Here is a 27,359-nt window from a genome sequence, read left to right as displayed (position 1 = left end):
CAGAGCCAGGGATACTAAACGGTAGTTGCCCTTTCTTTACCTGAAGTTAGAAGCCCCCTCCCCACATGTGACCTCAAGGAATCGGATTTCTTAGAAAAGTGGACAGCTGAACCTCATGCCAATTCTCTTTCTGAAAGTCAGAAGGACAACCTGCCCCCCAGTTTGACTGAACTTAGAAGTAAGGAAGAAAAGCTGTCATGTTGACATGTGTATCTCCCAGGATTCTGTGTAACTTGTGCAGCTATTAAGAAGTTGTTTAATGAGTTTGCTTCCTATACCCAGTAGGGCACAGTCTGTGGAAAGGGAAAGGGGAGATGCTCACTGTCTGCAGAACAGTGAAAAGGACCACCATTTCCATGGACCCCATTGGTTGAGGTTTGTAGTTACAAACAACAGAATCCACTCCAGTCAGTTTAATTTTGAATGTGCATTTATTAAAATATAACCCATAGTGCTTGAGGCTACAGAAATGAAAATTGCAAATCATTGTACAATCAAGAAACATTTTTAAATGAAACTCTTCTCTCATGACTGATGCTCAGAACTGGATGCTGGAAATACCATCTTGGACACCCACAAGGAGAGCAGTGATGGTGGGGACAGGGATGAAGGTGAGGATGCCGTGAGGATGGGGGTGAAAACAAAAATCCTGTGTTACACTGCAGGCTCTGAGTTAATGTCATGAGGAATGTGTTCCTACCTTACTCCTTCCTTACTCAAATAATTATAAACAGCCTCTTTGGTGTCAGGAACTGTGTGAAGTGCTAGGGGTAAAAGGAAGACATGCTCTCACTGTGATGACAGCCACCTGGATAGAACAGAATTAGACATGTTGACCAGTAGAGGAAAGGAAATAGGCACGCTCTGCTGAGGAGGGTAGGGAGAGAAGGACTGTGAGGAGACTGAAGAGGTTCAGATGCAGACACAGCCCACCCTGCAGGAGTCCTCCTCGGACATCAGAGTTTCTGGACTCCTCTTCGCATGTCCTCTGCAGAAAGAAAGGAGCTTGTTGAGCCATCAGTGTATCCCCAGACCTAGACAATGGTCAACTTAATAGATCCCATATTTTCAAAACAATATGGAACCACATTCCCGAATCGCGAACAAAAAGGAAGTGAATTTTCCAAGCCTAGGTGAGGCACTCAGGAGCACTGCAGACCTGCCCCTGGAGGGTGGCTGAGTCAGTGTACCCAAATGAGAAAGAGGAGCATGTGATCAGGCTCAGATGATCACAAAGAGGTATCTGGGGTTGACCTTCTGCCATTCTCTCCCTGGAGAACTCGCTCAGTGTGGGTTTCACAGGACACTGCAGCCTCTTCTCCTGGCAGCAGCGAGAAGGAAGACACCGTGCAGGGTGAATGGTGTGTGGTCCCCTGAGCTCCACCCATTTCCCCAGCCCTTCCCCTCCTCCTGTGCCCTGGCCCCTGTCTTACCACAGGGACTGTGCCTTTGGATAGCAGGTCTTCATGCACTCCTCCAATGTTGGGAAGTTGTTTTCGTTTCCTCCGCAACCGCTATATACAAACAGCTCACAGTGCCCGGTCTGGGCATTGTAGAAGTACCTGGTCATCGAGGCCTTGCAGACACCCACAAATTTAGGCTCCATGCAGAAAGCAGGCATAAAAGCTGGGGAAACTAGAGGGGCAATGGCTCAGTTATGAGGATGGTCATCACTGCTCCGTACAAGGACAACAACTAGAATCACCGGTTTGTTTGCAAGAGAGAATGTTAGGGTTGTGGAGTGTGGTCAAATTGAAATGCCCATTTGGAAACACCCCTTCTGGGACAGAATATGAATGTTGCTAGGGATGACATGATATAGTAATCATGTACAAATGTATATCTCCTCATGAAGTCTTCTAAGAAAGATAGGTATAATGCCTTTGATAAGCTGAAGAACATCTATAAGACTTCCAAGGTGATCCAGTGGTTAAGAATCTGTATTCCAATTAAGTAGTCCTAGGTTCAGTTCCTTGTCAGGAAACTAAACTTTCAAACGCTGTAGACACTAAGGAGGCAGGGCATAAATTCTTTATATTCATGACTGGAACTCTGTTCAAAGGATGTATGTAATATATTTCCCCTCTTCAGATGAGGAAATTGAAGATAACTTTTCCCATGAAACAGAGTATGTGGATGGTAGAGTCAGGACAAGTTACTATGGTGTCACAATGCATCTGATATAATATATGATTCTACCAGGAATTCAGGAAACACAGTTTACTTGTAAGAGTTTCTGGAGCTGGCGATCTACTTTCACTACTTCCTTATACATAAGGTAACCTAAGCCCCCAAATCAAAGGGCAGATTGAGCCTGGATTTATCCTATCACAAATATGTGGTGTCTCTACCAACACTAAGCAATTCTCCAGACACCCACTGGGTGTCCCCCAGTCAATTGATGTCTGGTATGAAATCTATACAGTTACTCCCACAGGTTAAGCACCCAAGATTGTCCTCACTTTAGTGCAAGCAACGTGGTCCCCACTTAGTTTTGCTTATGACCAAATGGTTAAAATGGAGAGGTCCATGATCCCAATTCCATGTTCAATAACTGAGTGTTAATGATGACTAAACTTTGGACAACAATTACCTACTGTTCCCAGATGAATATACATGAAACATCACAGTGAAATGGAGGAGAGGAGTAGGGCCAAGGGGCAGTGGAGGTGTGTGGAGCCTCCATTCCCCAATTAGTACAGCACCTCACAATGGTATTGACCACCCAGAAAACTCTCTGAACCCAAATACTTATGCTGTTCAGGTTTCAATAAAAAGGCTTATGGAAGGAATCATTGGTCATTGATCTGAATCTCAGTGCCCTTCCCTCTTCCCCGAGGTGCAGACACTGCTGCTGCTGCTAAATCGCTTCAGTCATGTCCGACTCTGTGCGACCCCATAGATGGCAGCTCATCAGGCTCCCCCGTCCCTGGGATTCTCCAGGCAAGAACACTGGAGTGGGTGGTGCAGACACTACAAACCTTTATTCTCCTCATTGAGTGCTGAGTATTCCATATTGAGTGTTGGCAATTCCTCTTGCGTATGGTTATCGAACTGTATTCTGGAAATCATCACCTGACCTATGAAGGAGAGTAAATTTCAAGAATTTCAGGAGGCCTGGTCCGTGAAACAGGAAAAGGATCAAACATGGATAAGATAATACCAGTCAAAAGACAACAAGGGAAGGGGACTGGAGACTTTCATTATATTTTATCAGCCTTGCTCCCACAGGCATCCCTGCACTTGCCCTCCTCCGTGGTTTGACATCTTTTGATTACTCTTAACACAGGAATACACATTATTTGATAGAGAAATACTTTTACTTGGCCAAACTATGTAGGTAGACAATATTTTTTTCAGATTAAAACACTCTGATGGAAAATGGACAAATCTGTTCATGACATGTGAATAAAGTCTTTCTATTCATAACTCATCATCTCTTCTAAGAACTAAAGTAACATGTTTCCTCATGTTGATGATTTGCCCCAGGAAACAAGCATGTGGCTGGCCTGGTCAGGACAAGATACTGTCATGTCACATCACATTTGATACACTATTGATTGGCTAGGAACTCAACAATACAAATGACCAGTGAGTGTTTCCAGGTCCAGGGTCTTACTTTCACTACTCACCTTTCCCCAAGCCTCACCTGAGCCCTCACATCACAGGGGAGGGTGAGCCTGGCTGAATCTATTTTTTCTGACACCAAATACATGGTTTTTCCACCAACCATCCAATTCCCAGCACAGGCCTCCCATTGTCCACTGACTTCTGATATCATATCTGTGGAGTCAGGGCCCATGCCACAGGTTGAGGTATCAAGAATGCCCTGACCTCAGGTGTCAGCCATCTGAGGTCAGGGCGTTAAGTGTTCTCGAGTTATCACGCTTCTGACCAAGTGACTGAAACTCGAAATTTCCATGACTCCACCTCCATGCTCAAAAAGTCCATCAAACCAGCGACCAAACCCAGGAAAACTCTTAATCACTGTTCTCGGACTAACGTACAGGAAATAACTCAGAAACCATGAAATGGAGGAGATCCTTTGGACATGGGAGGAGTGGAGGTGGACGGAGCCTCCATGTCTTCCTGAGCAGAGCACCCTCACCTCATGACCATTTCTTCCCACGTCATAAGCTCTCTGAGCCAATATTTATGGATTTGTATTGAGGTTTCACTCAATAGGCATATGTGTTGAATCATCAGCCAGTGGTGACTGACCTCAGTCTCAGTGCCCTCTCTCTCCCCAGAGGTGAAGAAAGTTCTAACCTTTAAGTGCTTTCTTGACTATTTCAGCCAATCCTGTTAGTATACTGGCTCCCTTTCCGAAAATCTTGGTACCTAAGAAAGACAAACATTTCAAAATTTTCACAACTATTGGACCATGAACAAGGACACATTCAAATATGAAAAATAAAATCATAGGAAAAAGTGGAGAAAACAAAAGGCCTGGACAATTTGCTAATATTGTTCAAGCCTTGGTCCCATGAGCCAAGGGCTGGTTTTCATCCTTTCCCAGCAGTTCCATTTCTGAGTGGTCAGGGTCCATGTGATTAATTTTTAAATAGAGGGATAATCATTATTTGACCCATAAATATTCTTTCTTTTGGCCCCAAGTAAGTAGGTAGAGAAATATTTCATGAACATATCCTTGTGGAAAATGACCAAACATGGCCATGAAATGTGAATAAACTGCCTATATTTATGACTGATAATACATTCAGTGGAGAAGGAAATGGCAACCCATTCCAGGATTCTTGCCTTGAAAATCCCATGGACAGAGGAACCTAGCAGGATATAGTCCATGGGTTGCAAAGAGTCGGACATGACTGAAGAAACTTTACTTCATGTTCAAAGAATTCATGCAGCACTTATCTGCTGTTCAGATGAGGACTATGGATGACTTGCCAGAGGACACATGGCATGAGGGTGACAGGGTCCGAACAAGATACACCTTGTCACAACCCACTTGATACACTATCCTATTCTGCCTGGAACTTTGAAAATACCAACAACTGGTAACAGCTTCTGGGTGCAGTGTCCCACTTTCATTACTCCCCTGGCCCAGCAATCACCTGAGCCCCAAGACACAAGGGAGAGTGAGTTGGGTTTCCTTGACACCAAATATGTGGTGTCTCTAGAAACAACATCCAATTCCCCAAACACCCACTGGGTGTGCAACAAGGCAATTTAATTTGGATAGGAAATCGGGGGAGTTAATATACATTCTTCATGTTGAGGTCTCAGAACTGTCCTCACTTCAGATACCAACCATGTGGGCACATCCCTCATGATTTGACTAAGTGTATAAAACTGGGAAGTTCCATTACTTTACATCCATGTTCAGTAATTCAGTTAATCTGATGACCAACCTCAGGAAGACAACTCACATGTGGATCTCACAGTAATATTAAGGATAAATCTAGACACACCAAAACGAGTGAGATGTGCAAGGCAAAGTGGAAGTGGAGTTGTGGGGAGACTCAATGTCCTAGAGTACACAGGACCCTCATATAACCAACCTCACTAATTTAACAGCCCAAAAGCTTTCCAAATGCCAACTTCTATGGATTCTTCTTCAGGTTTCATTCAACAGGTATTTTGATTGAATCATTGGCCAGTGGTTACTGTTTCCAAAATCAGGGCCCTCTCCTCTCCCCAGAAATACAAGAAGATCAAACCTTTAATCACACCGCCAAGGATACTTTTGACCACATGTACTACTGAACGCTTCTCAAGTACCCGCTTCTGGCTTGTCTCCACACCTATGAAAGACAGAAAATTCCAGATTTCAGGAGGCCTGGTCCATGAACTAAAACAGGGATCAAATATGCATAATAAAATGGTAGTGAAGAGTGGACGAACGAGGGAACAAATATGGATAATAAACAGCTGTCAAAACAGGACATGGGAAAGGGACTGGAGACTTTCCTAATAATGTCTCAGCTTTGATATCAAGAGTCAACCTACAGAGGACTGTTTCACACATTCCCTGCAGAACACTCATACCAGGTTTTTCTAATTTCTTTTCATGATAGCAGAATACTCCTTATTTGACACCTAAATATTTTTCCTTGCCCAAACTAAGAAGGTAAAGAAATTTTCTGAGAATTATACATCTTGGTGGAACATGCACAAAACTCACCATGAAACATTTATGCAATGTTGAGGTCTCAAGATATAGGTTTATTGATTGACTCATTGGTAATTGGTCATTGTTCTGAATCAGTACCCTTCCCTCTTCCACAAGGTCCAGAAAATACAAACCTTTATTCTCCTCACTGAGTGTTGAGTATTCAATCTGGAGTGTTGGCAATTCCTCTTGTGTATGGTTGTCGAATTGTATTCCGGAAATCATCACCTGACCTATGAAAGAGAGTAAATTTCAAGAGTTTCAGAAGGCCTTGGTAATGGAAATAGGAAAAGGATCAAGCATGAATGAGATAATAACAATCAAAAGACAACAAGGGTAAGGGCCTGGTCACTTTCATTACACTGTATCAGCCTTGTTCCCACAGGCTACCCTACAAGGGCTGAGCTTCTTGCTTTCCCTGCAGTTGCCCTCCTACATGGCTCAATATCTTTTGATTACTCTTAAGACAGGAATGAACATTATTTGATAAAGAAATATTTTACCTGGCCAAGGCATGCAGGTAGAGAATGTTTTTTCACAATAACACGTCATGTTGGAAAATGGACAAATCTGTTCTTTACACGTGAATAAAGTCTTTCTATTCATAACTCGTCATCTGTTCTAAGAGCTAATGTAGCCCTGTTCCATTCTTTTGGAATCCTGTTCCAAAACTAATGTTTCCCTTGTTCGGATGAGGAAACGGCAGATGACTTGGTCAAGACAGAAGCATGTGGGTGGCCTGGTCAGGACAATATACTATCACGTCACAACTAATTTCATACGCTATATATTGGCTAGGAACTCGACAATACAGAGAACTGGTGAGAGTTTCCAGGTCCAGGGTCTTACTATCACTACACACCTCTCCCAAGACTCACCTGAACCCTCACATCACAAGGGAGGCTGAGTCTGGGTGAGTCTATTTCTCCTGACACCAAATGCGTGGTCTTTCCACCAACCATCCAATTCCCAACACCCAACGGGCCACCCACTGTCCTTTGATTTCTGATACTGTGTCTGTGGAGTCAGGGCTGAGGCCGCAGGTTCAGGTATCAAGACTGCCCTGACTATAGATGCCAGCCATGTGTTCTCGAGTTATCATGTTTCTGAACAAGTGACTGAAAATTGAAATTTCCACTCTACCTCCATCCTCAAAAACTCAATCAAACTAGTAAACAAACTCAGGAAAACTCTGAATCCCTGTTCTGAGAGTAAGGTACAGGAAAAAAAAATCAGAAACTGTGAAATGGAGGAGATCTTTAGGACATGAGTGTAGTAGAGTTGGATGGAGCCTCCATGCCTTCCTGAGCAGAGCACCATCACCTCATGACTGTTTAGCCCCACCTGATAAGCTCTCTGAGCCAATATTTATGGATTTGTATTGAGGTTTCACTCAAGACTCATATGTATTGAATCGTCATCCAGTGGTGACTGACCTCAGGCTCAGTGCCCTCCTCTCTCCCCAGAGGAACAGAAGGTCCTAACCTTTAAGTGCTTTCTTGATGATTTCAGCCAATCCTGTTAGTATACTGGCTCCCTGTCCAAAAATCTTGACACCTAGGAAAGACAAACATTTCAGGAATATTGTACCATGATCCAGGACAATGCTCACATATGAAAAATAAAACAATAGGAAAATGTAAGACAGAGGAAAGGCACAGAAAATTTTCTAATATTGTACAAGCCTTGGTCCATGAACCCACCAAAAGGCCTGGGTTTCATGCTTTCCTGGCAGTTGCTGTTCTCAGTGGTCCAGGTCTGTGTGATTAATTTTTATATAGAAGGATAATTATTACTTATCCCATAAATATTCGTTCTTTCTGGCCCTAAGTGAGTAGGTACAGAACTGTTTCATGAAGATTTACTGGCATAAAATGACCAAACATGGCCATGAAATGTGAATAAGCTGTTTATATTTATGACTCGTAGTATTTTCCCAGAACTCATGCAGCACTTATTAGCTGTTCAGGTGAGGACTATACATGACTTGCCAGAGGACACATGGTTTGAGGGTGACAGGATCCAAACAAGATACACCCTGTCACAACCAACTTGATATACTCTCCTATTCTGCCTGGAACTCTGAAAATACCGATAACTGGTGACAGCTTCTGGGTGCAGTGTCCCACTTTCATTAATCTCCTGGCCCAGCACTCACCTGAGCTCCCAAAGCACAAGGGAGAGTGAGTTGGGTTTCCTTGACACCAAATATGTGGTGTCTCTCAAAACAATATCCAGTTACCCAAACACCCATGGGGTGTGCAAGAACACAATTTAATTTGGAGAGGAAATCAGGGGAGGTAACATGCATTCAGCATGTTGAGTCTCAGAATTGTCCCGAGTTCAGGGGCCAGCCATCTGCGCCCATTCGTCATTATTTGTCAAAGTGTCTAAAACTGGGAAGTTCCATTAGCACACCTCCATGTTCAATAACTCAGTTAATCTCATGACCAAACTCAGGGAGACACTCACATCACCATCCTCCCTGTTTTAACAGCCCAAAAGCTCTCTGAATCCCCACATTTGTGGATTCTTCTTGCGGTTTCACTAAACAGGAATTTTAATTGACTCCTGAGCCAGTGAGGACTGTTCCCAGTCTCAGTCCCTCTCCTCTCCCCAGAGCTACAGGAAGAACACCAACCTTTAAGCACGCCGCCGAGGATACCTTTAACCACAGGTAGTACTGCACGCTTCTCAAGTCTCTGTTTATGGCTAGTCTCCACACCTAGGAAAGACAGTAAATCCAAGAGTTGCAGGAGGCCTGGTCCATGAACTAAAACAATGATCAAATATGGATAAAAATAGTCATCAACAGTACAAATGAGGGAAAAAAATATAGGTAATACGCAATAGTCAAAACAGAACATGGGAATGGGCCTGGAGACTTTCCTAATAATGTCTCAGCTTTGGTTCAGAAGTCAACCTACACAGGGCTCTTTCTTATATTCCCTGCAGAACATTCATCCCAGCTTGCCTTAATTATTTCTCGTGATAGCAGAAGACTCATTATTTGACACCCAAATATTCTTTGTGGCACAAAGTAAGTAGGTAAAGAATTTTTTTTGATGAATGCATATTGGCGGAACATGCACTAATTCACCATGAAATATTTATGCGCTGTTGAGATTGCACGAAATAGGTGTATTGACTAAATCATTGATCATGGATCTGATCTCAGTGCCCATCCCTCTTCCCCAAGGTCCAGAAAATACAAACCTTTATTCTCCTCAATGAGTGTTGAGTATTCAACCTGGAGTGTTGGCATTTCCTCTTGCATATGGTTATCAAACTGTATCCCGGAAATCATCACCTGACCTATGAAAGAGAGTAAATTTCAAGACTTTCAGAAGATATGGTCCATGAAACAAGAAAAGGAACACAGATGCATAATATAATACCAGTCAAAAGACAACAGGGGAAAGGGCCTGGAGACTTTCTTTATATTGTATCAGCCTTGCTCCCTCAGGCTACCCACAAGGGCTGTGTTTCTTGCTTTCCCTTGCAACTGCTCCCCTCGTGGCTCGGATCTTTTCATTACCCTTAATAATATGGGAATAAACATTGTTTGATAAAGAAATATTTTTACTTGGCCACAGAAAGTATGTAGAGAATGATTTTTTCAGGTTAACAAACTGTGTTGGAAAATAGACAAATCAGGTCATGACACATGAATAAAGTCTTTCCTTTCATAACTCTTCATCTGTTCTAAGAACTAATGTAACATGTTTCCCCTGTTCAGATGAGGAAACTCCAGATGATTTCCCCAGGAATAAGCATGTGGGTTGCCTGGTCAAGACAATATACGATGATGTCACAAGCCATATGATACACTATTGATTGGCTAGGAACTCGATAATACAGAGAACGGGTGAGAGTTTCCAGGTCCAGGGGATTACTTTTACTACTCACCACTCCCCAATCCTCACCTGAGCCATCCAATCACAGGGGAGGGTGAGTTTGGGCTTTTTCCTGACACCAAATATGTGGTTTTTCCAACTACCATCCAATTCCCAACACCGAACGGGCCACCCAGTGTCCATTGACCTTGGATACCATATCTGTGGAGTTAGTGCTGATGCCACAAGTTGAGGTATGGAGAAGCCCAGATTTCAGTGCCAGCCATTTGTTCTCAAGTTATCATGTTTCTGAACAAGTGACTGAAACTCGAAATTTCCTCTCTACCTCCATGCTCAAAGCTCAATCAAACCAGTGAACAAACTTAGGAAAACTCTTATTCACTGTTCTCAGAGTAACGTACAGGAAAAAACTCAGAAACACTGAAATGGAGGAGATCTGTAGGGCTCAGGTGTAGTGGAGTTGGATTGGCCTCCATGACCTTCTGAGTAGAGCACCCTCAACTCATGACCATTTAGCCCCACCTGATAAGCTCTCTGAGCCAATATTTATGGATTTGTATTGAGGTTTCACTCAAGAGGTGTATGTATTGAATTGTCAGCCAGTGGTGACTGACCTCAGGCTCAGTGCCCTCCTCTCTCCCCAGAGGAGCAGAAAGTCCTAACCTTTAAGTGCTTTCTTGACGATTTCAGCCAATCCTGTTAGTATACTGGCTCCCTTTCCGAAAATCTTGACACCTAGAAAAGACAAACGTTTCAGGAATATTGCACCATGATCCAGGACAATGCTCACATATGAAAAATAAAACGATAGGAAAATGTAAGACAGAGGAAAGGCACAGAAAATTTTCTAATATTCTACAAGCCTTGGGCCATGAACCAACCACACAAGGCCTGGGTTTCATGCTTTCCTGGCAGTTGTTGTCTCAGTGGTCCAGGTTTGTGTGATTAATTTTTAAATACAGAGATAATCATTACTTGTCCCATAAATATTCATTCTTTCTGGCTTCAAGTAAGTAGGTAGAGAACTGTTTCAGGAACATTTCCTGGTGTAAAATGACTAAACATGACCATGAAATGTGAATAAGCTCTTTATATTTATGACTCGTAATATGTTCCCAGAACGCATGCAGCACTTATCTGCTGATCACATGAGGACTATACATGACTTGGCGGAAGACACATGGTTTGAGGGTGACAGGGTCTGGACAAGATACACCCTGTCACAACCAACTTGATATACTTTCCTATTCTGCCTGGAACTCTGAAAATACCAGTAACTGGTGACAGCTTCTGGGGGCAGTGTCCCACTTTCATTACTCCCCTGGCCCAGCACTCACCTGAGCTCCCAAAGCACAAGGGAGAGTGAGTTGGGTTTCCTTGACACCAGATATGTGGCGTCTCTTGAAATAATATCCAGTTACCCAAACACCCATGGGGTGTGCAACAACGCAATTTAATTCAGAGAGGAAATCGGGGGAGGTAACATGCATTCTGCATGTTGAGTCTCAGAATTGTCCCGAATTCAGGAGCCAACCATGTGCACCCATTTGTCAGTATTTGGCAAAGTGTCTAAAACCAGGAAGTTCTGTTACCCCACCTCCGTGTTCAAAAACTCAGTTAATCTGATGACCAAACTCAGGACAACCACTAACATAGGGATCGCACCTTGTTATTAAGGATAATTCTAGACACACCACAATAAGTAGATGTGCAAAGCAAAGTGGAAGTGGAGTTGTGGGGAGCCTCCATGTCCTAGAGAACACAGAACCCTCATATCACCACCCTCCCTGTTTTAACAGCCCAGAAGCTCTCTGAATGCCCCACATTTGTGAATTCTTCTTGCAGTTTCACTAAACAGGAATTTTGATTGAATCATAGGCCACTGAGGACTGTTCCCAGTCTCAGTGCCCTCTCCTCTCCCCAGAGCTACAGGAAGAACAAACCTTTAAGCACTCTGCTGAGGATACCTTTAACTGAACGCTTCTCAATGCCCTGTTTATGGATTGTCTCCACACCTAGGAAAGACAGTAAATCCAAGAGTTGCAGGAGGCCTGGTCCATGAACTAAAACAATGATCAAATATATATAATAAAATAGTCATCAAAAGTGGACAAATGAGGGAACAACTATGGATAATACACAAGAGTCGAAAGAGAACGTGAGAATGGGCCTGGAGACATTCTTAATAATGTCTCAGCTTTGGTTCAGGAGTCAACCTACACAGGGCTCTTCTTACATTCCCTGCAGAACATCTCATCTTGCTCTAATTATTTTTCATGATAGGGGAATAATCATTATTTTAACCCAAATATTCTTTGTGCCCAGAGTAAGTAGGTAAAGACATTTTTTGGATGAATACATATTGGCGGAACATGCACTAAATTCACCATGAAATATTTATGCAGTATTGAGGATTCACAAAAGACGCGTATTGACTGAATCATTGGTCACGGGTCATGGATCTGAATCTCAGTGAGCTTCCCTCTTCCCCGAGGTCCAGAAAATACAAACCTGTGATCTCTTCACTGAGTGTTGCGTATTCAATCTCGAGTGTTGGCAATTCCTCTCGAGTACTGTTATCAAACTGTATCCCGGAAATCATCACCTGACCTATGAAAGAGAGTAGATTTCAAGAGTTCAGAAGACATGGTCTGTGAAACAAGAAAAGGAACACAGATGCATATAATACCAGTCAAAAGACAACAGGGGAAAGGGCATAGAGATTCTCCTAATATTTTATCAGCCTTGCTCCCACAGGCTACCCCACAAGGGACGTGTTTCTTGCTTCCCCAGCAGCTGTTTCCCTTGTGGCTCGGATCTTTTCATAACTCTTAATAACATGGGAATAAACATTGTTTGATAAAGAAATACTTTTACTTGGCCACAGCAAGTAGGTAGAAAATCACTTTTTCCCCTTAACACACTGTGTTGGAAAATAGACAAATCAGGTCGTGACACATGAATAAAGTCTATCCGTTCATAACTCTTCATCTGTTCTAAGAACTAATGTAACATGTTTCCCCTGTTCAGATGAGGAAACTCCAGATGACTTCCCCAGGAATAAGCATGTGGGTTGCCTGGTCAAGACATTATACGATGATGTCACAAGCCATATGATACACTATTGATTGGCTAAGAACTCGACAATACAGTGAACGGGTGAGCGTTTCCAGGTCCAGGGGATTACTTTTACTACTTACCGCTCCCCAAGCCTCACCTGAGCCATCAAATCACAGGGGAGGGTGAGTCTGGGTTTTTTTCTGACACCAAATATGCGGTTTGTCCAACAACCATCCAATTCCCAACACCCAACAGGCTGCCCAGTGTCCATTGACCTTGGATGCCATATCTGTGGAGTTAGTGCCGATTCCACAGGTTGAGGTATCGAGACTGCCCAGACTTCTGACGCCAGCCAAGTGTTCTTGAGTTATCAAATTTCTGAACAAGTGATTGAAGCTTGAAATTTCCACTCTACCTCCATGCTCAAAAACTCAGTCAAACCAGTGAACAAACTCAGGAAAACTCTGAATCCCTGTTCTCAGAGTAACGTACAGGAAAAAACTCAGAAACAGTGAAATGGAGGAGATCTTTAGGGCACGGGTGTAGTGGAGTTAGATGGAACCTCCATGCCCTTCTAAGCAGAGCACCCTCACCTCATGACCATTTAGCCCCACCTGATAAGCTCTCTGAGCCAATATTTATGGATTTGTATTGAGGTTTCACTCAAGACTCATATGTATTGAATCGTCATCCAGTGATGACTGACCTCAGGCTCAGTGCCCTCCTCTCTCCCCAGAGGAACAGAAGGTCCTAACCTTTAAGTGCTTTCTTGATGATTTCAGCCAATCCTGTTAGTATACTGGCTCCCTGTCCGAAAATCTTGACACCTAGGAAAGACAAACATTTTAGGAATATTGTACCATGATCCAGGACAATGCTCACATATGAAAAATAAAACAATAGGAAAATGTAAGACAGAGGAAAGGCACAGAAAATTTTCTAATATTGTACAAGCCTTGGTCCATGAACCCACCAAAAGGCCTGGGTTTCATGCTTTCCTGGCAGTTGCTGTTCTCAGTGGTCCAGGTCTGTGTGATTAATTTTTACATAGAGGGATAATTATTACTTATCCCATAAATATTCGTTCTTTCTGGCCCTAAGTGAGTAGGTACAGAACTGTTTCATGAAGATTTACTGGCATAAAATGACCAAACATGGCCATGAAATGTGAATAAGCTGTTTATATTTATGACTCGTAATATGTTCCCAGAACTCAGGCAGCACTTATCTGCTGTTCAGATGAGGACTATACATGACTTGCCGGAGGACACATGGTTTGAGGGTGACAGGGTCCGAACAAGATACACCTTGTCACAACCCACTTGATATACTCTCCTATTCTGCCCTGAACTCTGAAAACACTGATATTGGTAACAGCTTCTGGGTGCAGTTTCCCACTTTCATTAGTCTCCTGGCCCAGCACTCACCTGAGCTCCCAAAGCACAAGGGAGAGTGAGTTGGGTTTCCTTGACACCAAATATGTGGTGTCTCTCGAAACATCATCCAATTCCCCAAACACCCATGGGGTGTGCAAGAACGCAATTTAATTTGGAGAGGAAATCAGGGGAGGTAACATGCATTCTGCATGTTGAGTCTCAGAATTGTCCCGAGTTCAGAAGCCAGCCATGTGCGCCCATTTGTCAGTATTTGTCAAAGTGTCTAAAACTGGGAAGTTCCATTAACCCGCCTCCGTTCAATTAACTCAGTTAATCTGACGACCAAACCCAGGAAGATGTTCACATCACCACCCTCCCTGTTTTAACAGCCCAGAAGCTCTCTGAATCCCCACATTTGTGGATTCTTCTTGCGGTTTCACTAAAGGAATTTGTTTGACTCATGGGCCAGTCAGGACTGTTCCCAGTCTCAGTGCCCTCTCCTCTCCCCAGAGCTACAGGAAGAACAAACCTTTAAGCATGCCGCCGAGGATACCTTTAACCACGGGTAGTACTGCACGCTTCTCAATGCCCTGTTTATGAATTGTCTCCACACCTAGGAAAGAAAATAAATCCAAGAGTTGCAGGAGGCCTGGTCCATGGACTAAAACAACGATCAAATATGCATAATGAAATAGTCGTCAACAGTGGACAAATGAGGGATAAAACATAGATAATACGCAATAGTCAAAACAGAACATGGGATGGGCCTGGAGACTTTCCTAATAATGTCTCAGCTTTGTATCAGGAGTCAACCTACACAGGGTTGTTTCTTACATTCCCTGCAGACATTCATTCCAGCTTGCCCTAATTATTTTTCATGATAGCAGAATACTCATTATTTGGCACCTAAATATTCTTTGTGGCCCAAAGTAAATAGGTAAAGAAATTTTTTTAATTTAAATTTATTTTTTACATGAATCCATATTGGTGTAACATGCACTAAATTCACCATGAAATATTTATGCACTGTTGAGGTTTCAAGAAACAGGCATTTTGACTGAATCATTGATCACTGGTCATGGATCTGAATATCAGTGCCCTTCCCTCTTCCTTGCAGTCCAGAAAATACAAACCCTCATTCTCCTCAATGAGTGTTGAGTATTCAATCTGGAGTGTTGGCATTTCCTCTTGAGTACTGTTATCAAACTGTATCCCAGAAATCATCACCTGACCTATGAAAGAGAGTAAATTTCAAGAATTTCAGAAGATATGGTCCATGAAACAAGAAAAGGAACACAGATGCATGATATAATACCAGTCAAAAGACAACAGGGGAAAGGGCCTGGAGACTTTCTTTATATTGTATCAGCCTTGCTCCCACAGGCTACCCCACAAGGGCTATGTTTCTTGCTTTCTCTGCAGCTGCTCCCCACGTAGCTCAGATCTTTTGATTGCTCTTAATAATATGGGGAAAAAACATTGTTTGATAAAGAAATATTTTTACTTGGCCACAGCAAGTAGGTAGAGAATGTTTTTTTCCCCTTAACACACTGTGTTAGAAAATGGACAAATCAGGTCATGACACATGAATAAAGTCTTTCCTTTCATAACTCTTCATCTGTTCTAAGAACTAATGTACGTGTTTCCCCTGTTCAGATGAGGAAACTCCAGATGACTTCCCCAGGAATAAGCATGTGGGATGCTTGGTCAAGACAATATACAATGATGTCACAACCCATTTGATACACTATTGACTGGCTAGGAACTCGACAACACAGAGAACGGGTGAGAGTTTCCAGGTCCAGGACTTTACTTTCACTACTCACCACTCCCCAAGCCTCACCTGAGCCATCAAATCACAGGGGAGGGTGAGTCTGGGTTTTTTCCTGACACCAAATATGCAGTTTTTCCAACAACCATCCAATTCCCAACACCCAACAGGCCACCCAGTGTCCATTGACCTTGGATACCATATCTGTGGAGTTAGTGCTGATGCCACAGGTTGAGGTATCGAGACTGCCAAGACTTCAGATGCCAGCCATGTGTTCTCGAGTTGTCATGTTTCTGAACAAGTGACTGAAACTCAAATTTCCTCTCTACCTCCATGCTCAAAAACTCAATCAAACCAGTGAACAAATTCAGGAAAACTCTTAATCACTGTTCTCAGGGTAATGTACAGGTTGGTGGGAATGCAAACTAGTACAGCCACTATGGAGAACAGTGTGGAGATTCCTTAAAAAACTGGAAATAGAACTGCCTTATGACCCAGCAATCCCACTGCTGGGCATACACATTGAGGAAACCAGAAGGGAAAGAGACACGTGTACCCCAATGTTCATCGCAGTACTGTTTATAATAGCCAGGACATGGAAGCAACCTAGATGCCCATCAGCAGATGAATGGATAAGAAAGCTATGGTACATATACACAATGGAGTATTACTCAGCCATTAAAAAGAATACATTTGAATCAGTTCTAAGGAGGTGGATGAAACTGGAGCCTATTATACAGAGTGAAGTAAGCCAGAAAGAAAAACACCAATACAGTATACTAATGCATATATATGGAATTTAGAAAGATGGTAACAATAACCATACATACGAGACAGCAAAAGAGACACTGATGTATAGAACAGTTTTTTGGACTCCCTGGGAGAGGGCGAGGGTGGGATGATTTGGGGGAATGGCATTGAAATACATATAATATCATATATGGAATGAGTCGCCAGTCCAGGTTCGATGCACAATACTGGATGCTTGGGGCTGGTACACTGGGATGACCCAGAGGGATGGTATGGGTAGGGAGGAGGGTTCAGGATAGGGAACACATGTATACCTGTGGTGGATTCATTTCGATATTTGGCAAAACCAATACAATATTATAAAGTTTAAAAATAAAATAAAATTTAAAAATTAAAAATAAATAAATAAATAAAAAGAAAAAACTCAGAAACACTGAAATGGAGGAGATCTTTAGGGCGCGGGTGTAGTGGAGTTGGATGGAGCCTCCATGCCCTCCTGAGCAGAGCACCCTCAGCTCATGGCCATTTAGCCCCACCTGATAAGCTCTCTGAGCCAATATTTATGGATTTGTATTGAGGTTTCACTAAAGAATCGTACGTATTGAATCGTCAGCCAGTGGTGACTGACCTCAGGCTCAGTGCCCTCCTCTCACCCGAGGAGCAGAAAGTCCTAACCTTTAAGTGCCTTCTTGACTATTTCAGCCAATCCTGTTAATATACTGGCTCCCTTTCCGAAAATCTTGGCACCTATGAAAGACAAACATTTCAGGAATATTGTACCATGAACCAAGACAATATTCACATATGAAAAATAAAACATTAGGAAAAAGTAAGGCAAAGTAAAGGCCTGGAGAATTTTCTAATATTGTACAAGCCTTGGTCCCATGAATCAACCACTCAACAGCTGGGTTTCATGCCTTCCCAGTATTTGCTCTTCTCAGTGGTCTAGGTCTGTGTGATTAATTTTTAAACAGAGGGATAATCCTCATTTGATCCATAAATATTCTTTCTTTCTGGCACAAAGTAAGCAGGTATAGAATTTTTTCATGAACATTTCCTGGTATAAAATGACCAAACATGGCCATGAGATGTGAATAAGCTGTTTATATTTATGACTCGTAATAAGTTCCCAGAATTCATCCAGCACTTATCCGCTGTTCAGATGAGGACTATGGATGACTTGCCAGAGGACACATGGCATGAGGGTGACATGATCTAAACAAGATATACCATGACACAACTTGATACACTATTCTATTCTGCCTGGAATGCTGAAAATACCAATAATTGTCAGAGCTTCTGGGTACAGTGTCCCACTTTCATTACTCCCCTGGACCAGCAATCTCCTGAACTCCCAAAGCACAAGGGAGAGTGAGTTGGGTTTCCTTGACACCAAATATGTGGTGTCCTTCGAAACAATATCCAATTCTCCAAACACCCACTGGATGTGCAACAACACAATTTAATTAAGATAGGAAATCAGGGGAGTTAATATACATTCTGCATGTTGATGTCTCAGAACTATCCTCAGTTCAAATGCGAGCCATGTGGGCTCATCCCTCAGATTTGACAAAATGTCTAAAACTGGGAAGTTCCATTACCCCACCTCCGAGTTCAATAACTCAGTTAATCTGATGACCAAAGTCAGGAAGACCACTCACATAGCGATTGCACCTTGTTATTAAGGATAATCCTAGGCACACCAAAATGAGTAGTTGTGCAAGGCAAAGTGGAAGTGGAGTTGTGGGGAGCCTCCATGTCCTAGAGAACAAAGGACCCTCACATCACCACCCTCCCTGTTGTAACAGCCCAGAAGCTCTCTGAGTGCCCACATTTGTGGATTCTTCTTGTGGTTTCACTAAACAGTAATTTTGATTGAATCATGGGCCAGTCAGGACTGTTCCCAATCTCAGTGCCTTCTCTTCTCCCCAAAGCTACAGGAAGAACACAAACCTTTAAGCACACCGCCGAGGATACCTTTAAGCACAGGTAGTACTGCACGCTTCTCAAGTTTCTGTTTATGGCTTGTCTCCACACCTAGGAAAGACAGTAAATCCAAGAGTTCCAAGAGGCCTGGCCCATGGACTAAAACAACGATCAAATATGGATGATAAAATAGTCATCAACACTGGACAAATGAGGGAAAAATACTCAATTGTACGCAATGATATGCAATAGTCAAAACAGAACATGGGAATGGGCCTGGACACTTTCCTAATAATGTCTCAGCTTTGGTATCAGGAGTCAACCTACACAGGGCTGTTTCTTTCATTATTCATCCTAGCTTACTCTAATTATTTTTCATGATAGCGGAATACTCATTATTTGACACCCAAATATTCTTCATGGCCCAAAGTAAGTAGGTAAGAAATCTTTTGAGATTAACACATCTTGGCGGAACATGCACAAAATTCACCATGAAATATTTATGCACTGTTGAGGTTTTAAGAAACAGGCATATTGATTGAATCATTGGTCATTGGTCATTGATCTGAATCTCAGCGCCCATCCTTCTTCCCCGAGATGCCCAAACTACAAACCTTTATTCTCCTCACTGAGTATTGTATATTCAATCTCTAGTGTTGGCAATTCCTCTTGTGTATGGTTATAGAATTGTATTCTTGAAATCATCACCTCATCTATGAAAGAGTAAATTTCAAGAGTTTCAGGAAGTTTGGTATATGAAACAGGAAAAGGATCAAACATGAATAAGATAATACCAGTCAAAAGACAACAAGGGAAAGGGCCTGGAGACTTTCATTATATTGTAAAACCTTGCTCTCACAGGCTACCCTACAAGGGCTGTGTTTCTTGCTTTCCCTGAAGCTGCCCTCCTCCGTGGCTCTACATCTTTTCATTACTCTTAGTAATATAGGAATAAACCTTTTCCAATGAGAAATATTTTTACTTGGCCACAGCAAGTAGGTAGAGAATATTTTTTCAGGTTAATGCATTGTGGTGGGAAGTGGACAAATCTGGTCATGACACATGGATAAACTATTTCTATTCATAACTCATCATCTGTTCTAAGAACTCATGTAACACGATTCCCTGTTCAGATGAGAAAACTGCAGATTATTTGCACCAAGACACACATTTAGAAGGCTTGGTCAGGACATGATACTGTCACATCGATATGCATTTGATACACTATTGCTTGGCTAGGAACTCGACAATACTGACAACTGGTGAGAGTTTCCAGGTTCAGGGTCTTACTTTCCTAACTCACCTATCCTCAAGCCTCACCTGAGCCTTCACATCACCGTCGTGGGTGACTCTGGGATTTTTCCTAACACCAAATACATGGTTTTTCCAACAACCATCCAATTCCCAACACCCAACATGCCACCCAAAGTCCACTGACTTCTGATACCATCTGTGAAGTTAGGGCCGATGCCACAGGTTGATGTAGGGAAACGGCCCTAACTTCAGATGCTAGCCATGTCCTCTTGAGTTATCATGTTTCTGACCAAGTGACTGAGACTTCAAATTTCCACAACTCTACCTCCATGCTCAAAAACTCAATCAAACCAGCAACCAAACTCAGGACAACTCTTAATCACTGCTCTCAGTGTACATTGCAGGAAAAATCTCAGAAACAGTGACTACGAGGAGATCTTTAGTGCATGGGAGGAGTGGAGATGGACGGAGCCTCCATGCCTTTCTGAGCAGAGCACCTTCAACTCACGACTGCTTCTTCCCCCCTCATAAGTTCTCTGAGCCAATATATATTGAGTTTCATTGAGGTTTCACTAAGAGTTCAATAGGTATCCAATCGTCAGCCAGTGGTGACTGATCTCAGTCTCAGTGCCCTCCTCTCTCCCCAAGGGTGCAGAAAGTCCTAACCTTTCATTGTTTTGTTCAGTATTTTAGCCAATCCTCCTAGTATACTGGCTCCCTTTCCGACAATCTTGGAACCTATGGAAGACAAAAATTTCAAACATTTCAGAATATTGGAACATGAACCAGGACAACATTCACATATGAAAAATAAAATGATAGGAAAAAGTGAGAAAAGGGAAGGTCAGCGGAATTTTCTAATATTGTAAAGTCCTTGGTCCCATGAACCAACCACACAAGGCCTGGGTTTCATGCTTTCCCGGCAGCTGCTCTTCTCAGTGTTCTAGGTCTCTGTGATTAATTTTTAAACAGAGGATAATCATCACTTGAGCCATAAATATTCTTTCTTTCTGGCCCAAGCAAGTAGGTACAGAAATGTTTCATGAACATTTACTGGTGTAAAATGACCAGAAATGGCCATGAAATGTGAATAAGCTGTTCATATTTATGACTGGTATTATATTCCAAGAATTCATGCAGCACTTATCTGCTGTTCAGATGAGGACTGTGGATGACTTGCCAGAGGACACATGGCATGAGGGTGACAGAGTTCGAACAAGATACACTCCATCACAACCCACTTGATACACTCTCCTATTCTGAAGGGAACTCTGAAAATACCAATAATTGGTAACAGCTTCTGGGTGCAGTGTCCCACTTTCATTACTCCCCTGGACCAGCACTCACCTGAGCTCCTAAAGCACAAGGGAGAGTGAGTTGGGTTTCCTTGACACCAAATATGTGGTGTCTCTAGAAACAACATCCAATTCCCCAAACACCCACTATTTCTATATTCAGATAGAATATAGAAATATAGAGTTTCTATAGTCAATAGAAACTCGAGGGAGTTAATATACATTCTGCATGTTGAGGTCTCAGAACTGTCCTCAGTTCAGATACCAGCCATGTGAGCCCATCCCTCATGATTTGACAAAGTGTCTAAAACTGGGAAGTTCCATTACCCCAGCTCCGAGTTCAATAACTCAGTTAATCTGATGACCAAACTCAGGAAGACCACTCACATAAGGATCACACCTTACTATTAAGGATAATTCTAGGCACACCAAAATGAGTAGATGTGCAAGGCAAAGTGGAAGTGGAGTTGTGGGGAGCCTCCATGTCCTAGAGAACACAGGGCCCTGACATCACCACCCTCCCTGTTTTAACAGCCCAGAAGCTCTATGAATGTTCTCTGAATGCCTGAATTCTTCTTGAAGTTTCACTAAACGGGGGTTTTGATTGAATCATTGGCCAGTGGGGACTGTTCCCAGTCTCAGTGCCCTCTCCTCTCACCAGAGGTACAGGAAGAACAAACCTTTAATCACACCACCGAGGATCTTTTTAAACACTTTTCTTATTGAACGCTTCTCAAGGCCGTGTTTGTGGCTTGTCTTCACACCTGTGAGAGACAGTAAATTCCAAGAGTTTCAGGAGGCCTAGCCATGAACTAAAACAACGATCGAATATGGATAATAAAATAGTCGTCAACAGTGGACAAATGAGGGAATAACTATGGATAATACACAATAGTCAAAAGGGAACATGAGAAAGGGCCTGGAGACTTTCCTAACAATGTCTCAGCTTTGGTATCAGGAGTCAACCTACTCAGGGCTGTTTCTTTCATTCCCTGCAGAACATTCATCCCAGCTTGTTCTAATTATTTTTCATGATAGAGGAATACTCATTATTTGACACCCAAATATTCTTTGTGGCCCACAGTAAGTAGGTAAAGAAATCTTTTGAGATGAATGCATATTGGCAGAACATACACTAAATTCACCATGGAATATTTATGCACTGTTGAGGTTTCAACAAACAGGCTTATTGATTGAATCATTGGTCGTTGATCATTGATCTGAATCTCAGTGCCCTTCCCTCTTTTGCGAGGTTCGAAACTACAAACCTTCATTCTCCTCACTGAGTGTTGAGTATTCAATCTCGAGTGTTGGCAATTCCTCTGGCGTGTGGTTATCGAACTGTATCCCGGAAATCATCACCTGACCTATGAAAGAGAGTAAATTTCAAGAGTTTCAGGAGGCCTGGTCCGTGAAACAAGAAAAGGAACAAACATGGATAAGAAAATACCAGTCAAAAGACAACAAGAAAAGGGCCTGGAGACTTTCCTTATATTGTATCAACCTTGTTCCCACAGGCTACCCCACAAGGGCTATGTTACTTGCTTTCCCTGGAGCTGCTCCCCGGTTCAGATCTTTGATTACTCTTAATAATACAAGAATAACATTATTTGATAAAGAAATATTTTTACTTGGCCACAGCAAGTAGGTAGAGAATTTCTTTTTCAGCTCAACACATTGTGTTGGAAAATGGACAAATCAGGTCATGACACATGAATAAAGTCTTTTCTTTCATAACTCTTCATCTGTTCTAAGAACTAATGTAACATGTTTCCCCTGTTCAGATGAGGAAACTCCAGATGATTTCCCCAGGAATAAGCATGTGGGTTGTCTGGTCAAGACAATATACGATGACGTCACAACCCATATGATACACTATTGATTGGCTAGGAACTTGACAATACAGAGAACGGGTGAGAGTTTCCAGGTCCAGGGGATTACTTTCACTACTCACCGCTCCCCAAGTCTCACCTGAGCCATCAAATCACAGGGGAGGGTGAGTCTGGGTTTTTTCCTGACACCAAATATGTGGTTTTTCCACAACCATCCATTCCTAACACCCAACAGGCCACCCAGTGTCCATTGACCTTGGATACCATATCTGTGGAGTTGGTGCTGATGCCACAAGTTGAGGTATCGAGACTGCCCAGACTTTAGTGCCAGCCATGTGTTCTCGAGTTATCAACTTTCTGAACAAGTGACTGAAACTTTAAATTTCCTCTCTACCTCCATGCTCAGAAACCCAATCAAACCAGTGAACAAACTCAGGAAAACTCTTAATCACTGTTCTCAGAGTAACGTACAGGAAAAAACACAGAAACACTGAAATGGAGGAGATCTGTAGGGCGCAGGTGTAGTGGAGTTGGGTGCCCTTCTGAGCAGAGCACTCTCAACTCATGACCATTTAGCCCCACCTGATAAGCTCTCTGAGCCAATATTTATGGATTTGTATTGAGGTTTTACTCAAGAGTCGTATGTATTGAATCGTCAGCCAGTGGTGACTGACCTCAGGCTCAGTGCCCTCCTCTCTCCCCAGAGGAGCAGAAAGTCCTAACCTTTAAGTGCTTTCTTGACGATTTCAGCCAATCCTGTTAGTATACTGGCTCCCTTTCCAAAAATCTTGACACCTAGGAAAGACAAACATTTCAGGAATATTGTACCGTGATCCAGGACAATGTTCACATATGAAAAATAAAGCAATAGGAAAATGTAAGACAGAGGAAAGGCAAGGAAATTTTTCTAATATTCTACAAGCCTTGGTCCATGAACCAACCACACAAGGCCTGGGTTTCATGCTTTCCTCACAATTGCTGTTCTCAGTGGTCCAGGTCTGTTTGATTAATTTTTAAATAGATGGATAATCATTCAGATCAGATCAGTTCAGTCACTCAGTCGTGTCTGACTCTTTGAGACCCCATGAATCGCAGCACGCCAGGCCTCCCTGTCCATCACCAACTCCCGGAGTTCACTCAGACTCACGTCCATCGAGTCAGTGATGTTATCCAGCCATCTCATCCTCTGTCATCCCCTTCTCCTCCTGCCCCCAATCCCTCCCAGCATCAGAGTCTTTTCCAATGAGTCAACTCTTCACATGAGGTGGCCAAAGTACTGGAGTTTCAGCTTCAGCATCATTCCTTCCAAAGAAATCCCAGGGCTGATCTCCTTCAGAATGGACTGGTTGGATCTCCTTGCAGTCCAAGGGACTCTCAAGAGTCTTCTCCAACACCACAGTTCAAAAGCATCAATTCATTATTGTCCCATAAATATTCGTTCTTTCTGGCCCCAAGTAAGTAGGTACAGAAATGTTTCAGGAACATTTCCTGGTGTAAAATGACCAAACATGGCCATGAAATGTGAATAAGCTTTTTATATTTATGACTCATAATATGTTCCCAGAACTCATGCAGCACTTATCTGCTGTTCAGATGAGGACTATACATGACTTGCCAGAGGACACATGGTTTGAGGGTGACAGGGTCTGAACAAGATACACCCTGTCACAACCCACTAAATATACTCTCCTATTTTGCCCTGAACTCTGAAAACACTGATGTTGGTAACAGCTTCTGGGGGCAGTGTCCCACTTTCATTACTCCCCTGGCCCAGCACTCACCTGAGCTGCAAAACACAAGGGAGAGTGAGTTGGGTTTCCTTGACACCAAATATGTGGTGTCTCTCAAAACAACATCCAGTTATCCAAACACCCATGGGGTGTGTAACAATGCAATTTAATTCAGAGAGGAAATTGGGGGAGGTAACATGCATTCTGCATGTTGAGTCTCAGAATTGTCCCAAGTTCAGGAACCAACCATGTGTGCCCATTCGTCATTATTTTGCAAAGTGTCTAAAACTGGGAAGTTCCATTAACCCACCCCCAGGTTCAATAACTCAGTTAATCTCATGACCAAACTCAGAAGACAGTCACATCACCACCCTCCCTGTTTTAACAGCCCAGAGGCTCTCTGAATCCCCACATTTGTGGATTCTTCTTGTGGTTTCACTAAATAGGAATTTTGATTGACTCATGGGCCAGTGAGGACTGTTCCCAGTCTCAGTGCTCTCTCCTCTCCCCAGAGCTACAGGAAGAACAAACCTTTAAGCACACCGCCGAGGATACCTTTAACCACGGGTAGTACTGCACGCTTCTCAATGCCCTGTTTATGGATTGTCTCCACACCTAGGAAAGACAATAAATCCAAGAGTTGCAGGAGGCCTGGTCCATGGACTAAAAACAAGGATCAAATATGGATAATAAAATAGTCATCAACACTGGACAAATGAGGGAACAACTATGGATAATACACGATAGTCAAAACAGAATGTGGGAATGGGCCTGGAAACTTTCCTAATAATGTCTCAGCTTTGGTATCAGGAGTCAACCTACACAGGGCTGTTTCTTATATTCCCTGCAGAACATTCATCCCAGCTTGCTCTAATTATATTTTGATAGAATAATGCTCATTATTTGACACCCAAATATTCTTTGTGGCCCAAATAAGTAGGTAAAGAAATTTTTAAGATTAATACATCTTGGCAGAACATGCACAAAATTCACCATGAAATATTTATGCACTGTTGAGGTTTCAAGAAAGATACTTATTGATTGAATCATTGGTCTTGATCATTGATCTGAATCTCAGTGCCCTTCCCTCTTCCCCAAGGTGCAGACACTACAAACCTTTGATCTCCTCACTGAGTGTTGAGTATTCAATCTCGAGCGTTGGCAGTTCCTCTTGTGTATGGTTATCGAATTGTATTCCCGAAATCATCACCTGACCTATGAAAGAGAGTAAGTTTCAGAAGTAAATTTTCAGCCTGGTCCAGTATTATCTTAATAATACTGGAATAAACATTGTTTGACAGAGGAATATTATTATTTGGCCACAGCAAGTATGTAGAGAACTTCTTTTTCAGATTAACACATTATGGTGGGAAATGGACAAATCTGTTCGTGACACGTGAATAAAGTCTTTCTATTCATAACTCGTCATCTGTTCTAAGAACTCATGTAACATGTTTCCCCTGTTCAGATGAGGAAACTGCTGATGACTTGCCCAGGAATAAGCATGTGGTTTTTGCCTGGTCAAGACAAGATACAATGACGTCACAACCCATATAATACACTATTGATTAGCTAGGAACTCAACAATACAGAGAACTCGGCAGAGTTTCCAGGTCCTGGGTCTTACTTTTACCACTCACCTCTCCCCAAGCCTCACCTGAGCCCTCACATCATAGGAGAGGGTGAGTCTGGGTTTTTTCCTGACACCAAATACGTGGTTTTTCCACCAACCACCCAATTCCTAACACCCAGTTGGCTGCCCACTCTCAATTGATTTCTGATACCACATCTGTGGAGTTAGTGCCGATGACAGTTTGGGATAGGAAGACTGGCTTAACTTCAGATGCCCACCATGTCTTCTCAAATTATCATCTTCCTGACCAAGTGACTTAAACCTGAAATTTCCATGACTCCACCTCTATGCTTAAAAACTCCATCGAACCAGTCCCCATACTCAGGAAAACTCTTAATGACCTTTCTCAGATTAATGTCCAGGAAAAATCTCGGAAACAGTGAAATGGAGGAAATCTTTATGGCACAGGAGGAATGGGGTTGGACAGAGTGTCCATGCCCTCCTGAGCAGAGCACCATCACCTCACAACCATTTCCTCCCACCTCATAAGCTCACTGAGCCAATATTTATGGCTTTATATGAAGTTTCAGTCAATAGTCATATGTGTTGAATCATCAGCCAGTGGTGACTGATCTCAGTCTCAGTGCCCTTTTCTCTCCCCAGAGGTGCAGAAAGTCCTAACCTTTAAGTGCTTTGTTGATTATTTCAGCCAATCCTGTCAGTACACTGGCTCCATTTCCAATAATCTTAGTACCTGTGAAAGACAGAGATTTCAAAATTTTCAGGAATATTGGACCATGAA

General features: G+C 42.6%; 1 protein-coding gene across 1 annotated transcript in view; it reads right to left on the bottom strand.

The window, feature by feature from the left end:
* Positions 1–436: 436 nt before the first annotated feature.
* Positions 437–27,359, bottom strand: part of LOC129626008 (trophoblast Kunitz domain protein 1-like) — a 30,539-nt gene continuing 3,616 nt past the window's right edge. Inside the window, 21 exon segments of the mRNA XM_055545123.1 lie at positions 437–988; positions 1,434–1,635; positions 2,982–3,080; positions 4,270–4,341; positions 5,682–5,765; positions 6,268–6,366; positions 10,654–10,725; positions 14,956–15,039; positions 15,560–15,658; positions 17,623–17,661; positions 17,664–17,694; positions 18,901–18,930; positions 18,932–18,984; positions 19,488–19,586; positions 20,794–20,865; positions 22,103–22,186; positions 22,691–22,789; positions 23,978–24,049; positions 25,516–25,599; positions 26,101–26,199; positions 27,240–27,311. Coding sequence (XP_055401098.1) covers position 988; positions 1,434–1,635; positions 2,982–3,080; positions 4,270–4,341; positions 5,682–5,765; positions 6,268–6,366; positions 10,654–10,725; positions 14,956–15,039; positions 15,560–15,658; positions 17,623–17,661; positions 17,664–17,694; positions 18,901–18,930; positions 18,932–18,984; positions 19,488–19,586; positions 20,794–20,865; positions 22,103–22,186; positions 22,691–22,789; positions 23,978–24,049; positions 25,516–25,599; positions 26,101–26,199; positions 27,240–27,311 — 1,646 coding nt within the window. The 3' untranslated portion in view covers positions 437–987.

Source organism: Bubalus kerabau, chromosome 13 (assembly GCF_029407905.1).
Source record: "Bubalus kerabau isolate K-KA32 ecotype Philippines breed swamp buffalo chromosome 13, PCC_UOA_SB_1v2, whole genome shotgun sequence".
NCBI classification, from domain to species: domain Eukaryota; kingdom Metazoa; phylum Chordata; class Mammalia; order Artiodactyla; family Bovidae; genus Bubalus; species Bubalus kerabau.
This window is presented reverse-complemented; position numbering and strand designations above follow the sequence as displayed.